The sequence below is a fragment of the Callospermophilus lateralis genome, chromosome 1 (assembly GCF_048772815.1).
Source record: "Callospermophilus lateralis isolate mCalLat2 chromosome 1, mCalLat2.hap1, whole genome shotgun sequence".
In the NCBI taxonomy this organism is placed as follows: domain Eukaryota; kingdom Metazoa; phylum Chordata; class Mammalia; order Rodentia; family Sciuridae; genus Callospermophilus; species Callospermophilus lateralis.
In genome coordinates this window covers 42,945,366-42,953,541 of record NC_135305.1, presented here as the reverse complement: position 1 = coordinate 42,953,541, position 8,176 = coordinate 42,945,366, and the positions used below count along the sequence as shown (strand labels likewise).

Below are 8,176 nucleotides of genomic sequence, written 5' to 3'. Positions count from 1 at the left end.
CAAAAGTTCTATGCTATGCAATAGAACGATCCACACTATGTGCATTCATTCTTCATTGCCAGATATTTAGATTGGCTTAAGGTTTTTTGACATTTCTAGTACCTTCAATGGAATTTATTTCCTTTTTCCTCCATAAAGTCCCAGTGAAGAAAGAAGTTACTGTACATGGGCAGGATTTTCTTTTCTTGGCTTTCCCCCTCATTTTCCTCATTTTTTACTTTGCTTTTTCATCAACTGAGATGCTTTCAGGGCCTGAAACACTCGTCAGAACCCTGATCCTCCAGATTTTGCTGTTGGAAAAGAACTAAAAAGGCTTCCCAAGTGCTTAATTTATACCTAGGAGAGCTGCAGCTTCAGTTTCTGGGTATTTCCTTTGGGTATTACTTTGGGAAACAGGAGGCAAGCACTCACTTTTCCAGGTAAAAGTCTGGCAAGACAGGTATCTGTATTCAGAATCAGTACAGCTTTTGCTAGGTAGGCAAGTTAGCACCACACAACATGAAGACAAAGATGAAGATAAGTTTCTACAGTTCAGTGAGCAAGACTGGGGAATTCTTTTAGTAAGAAAACTGCTTAGAAATTTATTTGGCTAAAAAGACTTGGCATTTTACAAATTTTCCTAAGAACCCATTATTCTAAGAAACAACAATTTTATTTCCTTCACAGTCTTCTCTTAATCTATAAATCAGAGCTCAATTCCATGTAGTCCTACAAGCTAATGAATGGAGATTTGTTGCTACAATGAGTGGCTATAAGGCATCTGTGATACATGTTTTCTAGTCAGTCTGTGTACAAGAAATGTTTGTTCTCTGATTCAGTCACAATGCACACAAATGAAAATTGAATTAAATTAATATACACTGTTGTTAGGTTATACCAAAACTAGGGATAAAAAATCTTAGTATCTCATTAGCCATATTATAGATTATAAGAACACTTACATTTTTAACTTTATTCTGAGTAATTTCATTTTGTACTGTGGTGATTTAACAACTCAGATTTAGTTTTTTTTTTTTAAATTTTTTAGTTGTAGTTGGACACAATAACTTTATTTTTATGTGTGCTGAGGATCAAACCCAGGGCCTCACACATGCTAGGTGAGTGCTCTGTCGTTGAGCCACAACCCCAGCCCTCAGATTTAGTTTTCAACTGGATGTTTTTTGATTTCTGACATCTCTATTGTAGGAGCCTGTTATCTGTATTCTGATGCTTTACTGATATATGAGGGGATCTCCTGCCTACCAGTTACATGCATACTTAAAAAAAAATATATATTAGTGTGCTCAAATAGAGCTTAAAACTCATCCTTTCCAGAAAACCTTCCTTGGCTAGACACCTTAGGTAAGTAAAGTTTGAAGAATCTTAAAATCTTTTTTTTTTTTTTTGGTGGTGGTGGAGGGGGAGGGGTTTACCATGGATAGAACTCAGGGGCACTCAACCACTGAACCACATTCCCAGCCCTAGTTTGTATTTTATTTAGAGACAGGGTTGCTTAGCGCCTTGCTTTTTGCTGAGGCTGGCTTTGAACTCAACAATCCTCCTGCCACTGGGATTACAGGTGTGCACCACTGTAACTAGAACCACCTTGAATCTTAAAATAAACATGTCCTTCAATGTATTATTTGTGTCTCTACTTCCTAAGTAGATTAAAAGTGTGCTAAAAAACTGACTCCCTCAACCAGCAAGCTGACTTACTCATTCCCTGCAATGTGCCTTATGAGTTTCAGCCTTTTCCATATATGTTGTGATGAGGAAAAGACTGGAAAATGCTGCTACAGGCCCATGACAAATTTATAGACTCCTTTAAGAAACTTTCATATTTTCATAACTTCATAATTCCTAGAATAGTCCTTTGGGTATAGTCTGATTAATCTGAAATGACACGACATTGAATTCTGTTATCTACAAGACCTTAAAAGTTTAATTGGCCCTTTTAAGTTTAATTGGTAAATACTTGTATATTCTTCAATAGCTAGCACTCCTGGCCAATCATACAGTAAAGCTTTTGCATAATACCCAAAATGTCGAATTTGCAGATGACAAAACAAAAAGTGTATCTCTTCTTGGAATGTTTTATAACATGCATCCATTATAAAGCCGGAGTCAACTGTTGGCTAAATGTGCTTTTATATTTTATACTCAATACCTGGCCAATGCTCAGTGTGAAGATCTTTTGAAAGCATCTTCCGTTTTCCAAAGCGTTCACTGTGGTATTAAAAGTCTAAATAATTTTAAACATAGAAAAGTCTATTAAAATGCTAGAAACACTTGTCTATAGTTATCCTTAACTAACTAAGAATTTCACTTTTTAGGAATTTGTAAGAAATCAGAATTTCTGGGACACATTTCTATTAAAAGCTCTTGTCCCCTAAATTTTAGTTTCCAAAATTCCCAAACAACGAAAAGCCTCATGGACATATATGCCACATATTTGCATAACTTATAATAATAAACATTAAAGAAACATAGTATATCTAGGTAAAGATGGGAACTGACTTAGATTTTTTGACTTCGCAATGGTGTGAAAGCTGTACCCACACAACTATTTTGTTGTTTACTTTTGTACAGGGTTTGATAAACTACACGGTATTCAGTATTTTAATATAGAACAGGCATGTTTTAGATGATTTTGTTCAAATGTAGACTAGTGGAAGTGTTCTGGCCATGTTTAAGGTAAACCACATTAAGCTATGATGTCTGGAAGGTTAAATGTATTAAATGCATTTGGACTCTCAACATTTTCAGCTTCTAATGGTTGGTTCATTGAGGCTGTAACCCCACTATAAGTCAAGGAGCATCTGTATAGTCTGGAAAAATAACACTCATGTCAGAACACTTATATTTTACAGAATATTTGATTTCAGTATTCAGAAATGATCTCTCCAACCTGAGGCTTTGAGGTTTTCTGCATTCTTATTCTCCTTCGCTCAGTTATTACTCTAATACCTCAAAAATCTCAATCTTAAGCACACCACTATCAATTCCTGTTTCTAGTGCCCCAATCTTTTTTTTTTTTTTATTGGTTGTTCAAAACCCTACAAAGCTCTTGACATATCATATTTCATACATTAGCATACATCAGCTTCAAGTGAGTTATGAACTCCCTTTTTTACCCCAAGTACAGATTGCAGAATCACATGGGTTACACATCCACATTTTTACATAATGCCATACTAGTAACTGTTGTATTCTGCTACCTATCCTATCCTCTACTATCCCCCCTCCCCTCCCCTCCCATCTTCTCTCTCTACCCCTTCTACTGTAATTCATTTCTCACCTTGTTTATTTTCCCATTCCACTCACAACCTCTTATATGTAATTTAGTATAACAATGAGGGTCTCCCTCCGTTTCCATGCAATTCCCCTTTTCTCTCCCTTTCCCTCCCACCTCATGTCTCTGTTTAATGTTAATCTTTTCTTCCTGCTCTTCCTCCCTGCTCTATTCTTAGTTGCTCTCATTATATCAAAGAAGACATTTGGTATTTGTTTTTTAGGGATTGGCTAGCTTCACTAAGCATAATCTGCTCTAGTGCCATCCATTTCCCTGCAAATTCCATGATTTTGTCATTTTTTAGTGCTGCGTAATACTCCATGGTGTATAGATGCCACATTTTTTTAATCCATTCATCCATTGAAGGGCATCTGGGTTGGTTCCACAGTCTAGCTATTGTGAATTGTGCTGCTATGAACATCGATGTGTAGTGCCCCAATCTTAACATACCAATAATCCATCAACTGTGCCACATTTTCATTAGCCCTCTTCTCCTTGCAATGTCCTCACTTCCTTGCTTAACCCAACTTAAATTCCATAGGCCATCACTGGAACTCTGTATCCCTCTTCATGAATTCAGTCACTACTGTTAAAACAGCCTAGGTTAAATTCAATTCAAGCACTCTATGTCTGCACTTATGCAGCTTTAAACCAATTATCACTAATGGAGGAGTCTTTCATCTTGGCTATCAAACTGTTTCCCAGGCTCATTCTCTCTCCCATTCTTTTAATCCAGAGTATTCTTTTGCTTCCTGTTACCTGCTACATGGTATTTCCCCTTGAAATAAAACCAAGCTCCTAACCAAATCCCTGCCCCAAACCCCTACCTGCTCCTTCCAGAATCTTCCCCAATTCCTCAAGCCTCAAACACCCTCATCTATTCTCTTTATTTCATGTTGCACAATCATGCTCTTAGCAGATCTAGCTATTTCATCTACCACTTCACCACTTCTATAACCACCTCGGTCCACAACAGCAGTCTTTCAACAGCACTACTGCAGTAGCCTCCTTCTTGTTCTGCTTCTGCTCCCACACCTCAGCCTATTCAACATAGTAGCCTTTAGGGTTCCTATTAAGACCATATCCCTGAACTTCATTCATCTTTTACTGTAATAAAATGTGATTCATAGCCTATAAAATGCTAGTCTACTGAACAACCATTATTTTGGCATGTGTTCTGAATTACTTTTGATAATTCTACCTTTCACATGCAAATCTTAAAAAACAGCTGCTTATTTTCAAAAATGTCTTCCAAATTATAAAACAGCCAAAATAATTGGCCTCCATATAAATCCACAATAATCCAAGTGATACAACCAAGCTTCAATACAGATTTACCTGGTATCTATAGTTCAGAATCGTTTTCAAATTTTTGAGAGTATCTTTTAAAACAAGAGCAGATAAATAATGCTATCAATTCATTATTCCCTGGGCATCCCAATATGCCCAAACTTCTAAACTAAAGAGAAAATTAGCCCCAGATGTCATAATTTCATATTACATTCTCAATGCTTTCAAAGTCCAAGTGATTTTAAAAAGAAATTAAATAACATGCTTTGAGAGAATTTTAAAAAATCTATACAACTCAAGCTAATGAAATATTTTATTATACATAATAAAAGTGGTGTTTTGTTGTTTTTTTTAAAAAAAACATTTCCAGGCCCAGACATCTGTAGGAGTATGTGAAGAATGGATTCCACTCCAGTACAAGCATTAAAACTCTACTGAAAGAACCCATAAATCCACCCAACTCCTTATAGTAAATACTAACACTTACCACAGGCTTAAAATTCCTGTGGTATCAGTAAATCTTTTTTTTAAAATATTACAAACATGCTCATGATGCATAGGAAGATGGAAAAACTTAAGACTGCACACTATATGTACTCCCAGATTTTTTAAGTTACAATGAATTGAGAATTACAATATCCAAAGAAAATATTTCAAAATAGTATAGGATTCACTGGTGATTTTGTACTCAAATAAATAGGAAAATTTTCATTTTAATGTCACATTGAATTTCAGTACTTTTCAATCCAAGGAAAAAAAAATAAACTGAGACATGGTCATGAGTTCAGGATTATATATATTACAATTTGCCTTGTTATAATACATTTGTGGCTTTATGATAAAAATAACTCAGGGACATACGGAATTCAAGCTAATTTGCGTAACTGTCACAAGAAAAAAAGCATTAGATGCATTTCTGAAGTAAGTATTCTCATTTAATTTCAGAATCTCAAAATAGCAATAGACCTTGGCCTTGTTTAAAAAAAGTTTAGTTAAACACTAAGCTAGCTAAATAACCTTACTGAAAGGTTTAACACAATTGATATAGAAAATGCTTTTTTCTTTAATCTCAATCTTATGTAAGTGGAAGAGGTGAGGGGGAGGGAAGGTAGACAATTTCTTTAGCAGCATATATGGCTAAGTCTATCAACCACCTTAAACTAGAATGTCCATTATTGACCCCATTAAAAAGAATTGGGCTAATATCAAAAGTTACCCATTTCATAAGCCAAAAGACAATTTTAGGGTTACAGTAAGTAAAATATTTTTTAAATACTTCAAAAACTTTTAACCATAAACTAGAGGAATCATCTTTTCATTGTAAGAAAGAAAGGAAATAATAACAGAAAGTAAAGGACACTTAAACTAAACTCATTTTCAGCCCTCTTCGAACAAAAAAATGAAAAATAATGGTTGATTAGCTAAGCTTTGTGCTCTAACCAAACTAATTAATTACAGTGATTTTAAATGGCAATAGCCCATGTTGACTGGGCAGCTTGACAGTTCTGAATACTTTTGCAACAATTTTTTTTTTTTTTTTAAACGCAAAGACACTAAAATGATCCGGTCATGCAATGTTCATCTTATGCATTCTGCATCTCTTTGCCAATCTTGTAGCTAAGAATCTTGTTCCAATCAATCTTAGTACGTGTAACTGGCAACTGTCGACGTAAGGCTTTGAAAGTAGTGTCCGACATTGTCTGATAATTCTCACTGATGGCAGTCTATGAAAAACAGTAGTCAGAAGTTTAAAACAAATGAAATGAACAAAACAATGTATAACACATTAATGTTTTCATAACAATCTTTATTTAAGCAGCCTATTTCACTGCTTACAGTCAAAAAAAAAAATCCCAATATGGTTTTATTAAAAGCTGTTTAAAACCATTTACAAGAAGCTTATAATCATTTTAAATAATTTAATTTAAAGAAATTATAAATTAGATTTAATACTTGTTCTCATTTTAAATCTATTTTATTATTTCATTCAGAACTTATGAATGACTGTTTACAAGGGGTAGGAACTTATCTGATTCACAAATTAAATGCTTAAATTCAAGTGTATAGTTTAGAAACTGATAAATAATGTAAATGGTAGAGCATAAAATCAAATGTGATCTAAAGCAGATTACAAACAGTTCAAATAGTTTAAGGAACATCTCTTAAAATTAGAAATCTTGGCATACTTGACCCATACTCAGAAATTTCAGTTAGCTAAAGTTGAGGCTTATTATTTTTAAAATTTTATAAAATTTAATTGAATTAATTTATTTCCCACTCTTTTTGGCTCTACTTTTACAAGTCTGCCCTTGTACTCAAAGCAAACACACAAGAAGATGACTGTATTTTATATGGTAAAAAAATGAAAAAACTCAGGAGTATGGTTGAAATTAAAATTTCAATGCCATTCATAAGTGAAAATACATTATACTTTTAAAAATCATACCTGGTATTCATTTTCTGCAGCTTCTACAATCTTTATAAATTCTTTTGCTGTCTGCATCTCACTCTGAATAAAAAATATAACAAAAAGTAAATGAAACAGCAATTTAAAACTAAGACACAGAATGAGCCTGGTATCTACATTTAACTTATTAAAATAAGTTAAATCTTAATAATGTACACTGATAAAAATTCAAGTGTAATATTTAAGATGCAATCCAACAGACAACCTTTATAGGTAAGAAATTAGACACAGATTTCTAACTAATGACTATCTTTACCTAAATATTGTTATCTACTAAGCAATGTTTATTGCTAAAATAACATACAAAACTATTAATCTGGAAGTGCATATCTTAAAGTTTAAAGTGAACTTATTTGACCATCTAAATATTTTCTGAAAAAATTTTTAACATGCCAGTATTTGGTTTTGCTTACCTTTTTCCTAATTTTAAAGTCAAGAGAAATCTACATTTTTTAAAAATGTAAAATTCATTGGTACCTTTGTTTATATTTTATGTGTGTGCATGAGTATCTAAATACATTACATAAATATATGTGTGAAAATGAGATAAATTTTTCTCTTTCCTAAAATAATAAAACAAAACCTACATACGATGAAGTAAAAAAAAAAAATTACTAAGACTCAGAACCAACGTAATAGCCAAGGTAATTACTGTGACCAACTCTTATAATCCCATAGTCTATAATTTTCTGAACAAATCCCTCTTAGGAAGAATTTTTCCCTAACATCACACTCCCAAAGAAGACAATACCAAGTGCTCTTGTTATGCAAAGAACATGACATGTGGGCTGGGGTTTTGGCTCAGTGGCAGAGCGCTTGCTTCGCAAGCATGAGGCACTGGGTTAGATCCTCAGTACCACATAAAATCTTACAGAAGTTGGTTTCTTTCCCTAGCAGACTTTGCAACCAGAATAGTACCTAGCACAATTGTAGAAACCATCTAAACACTGTACAATTTTTAAAAACATACAGCATCTTTGTCTGGGGTAGTATCCACTCTATCCCAGAGTTAAAACTTTCTTAAAATTAAAAATAACTTTTCTTTATTGTTTATTTACTAATTTTTGTACACTGGCAATTAATGTTTATACCAAAGAGATATTTTTATATACGAACACAAACATTTATGGACAAATGTCATTAATGTT

General features: G+C 33.5%; 1 protein-coding gene across 1 annotated transcript in view; it reads right to left on the bottom strand.

Annotated features, from left to right (window-relative positions):
• Positions 1-6,053: 6,053 nt before the first annotated feature.
• Positions 6,054-8,176, bottom strand: part of Capza2 (capping actin protein of muscle Z-line subunit alpha 2) — a 39,008-nt gene continuing 36,885 nt past the window's right edge. The window contains exons 9-10 of the mRNA XM_076834164.1: positions 7,008-7,070; positions 6,054-6,285 (exon numbers count right to left, since the gene is read on the bottom strand). Of these exons, the coding sequence (XP_076690279.1) occupies positions 6,145-6,285; positions 7,008-7,070 (204 nt within the window). The 3' untranslated portion in view covers positions 6,054-6,144. The remainder of the gene's footprint in view (positions 6,286-7,007; positions 7,071-8,176) is intronic.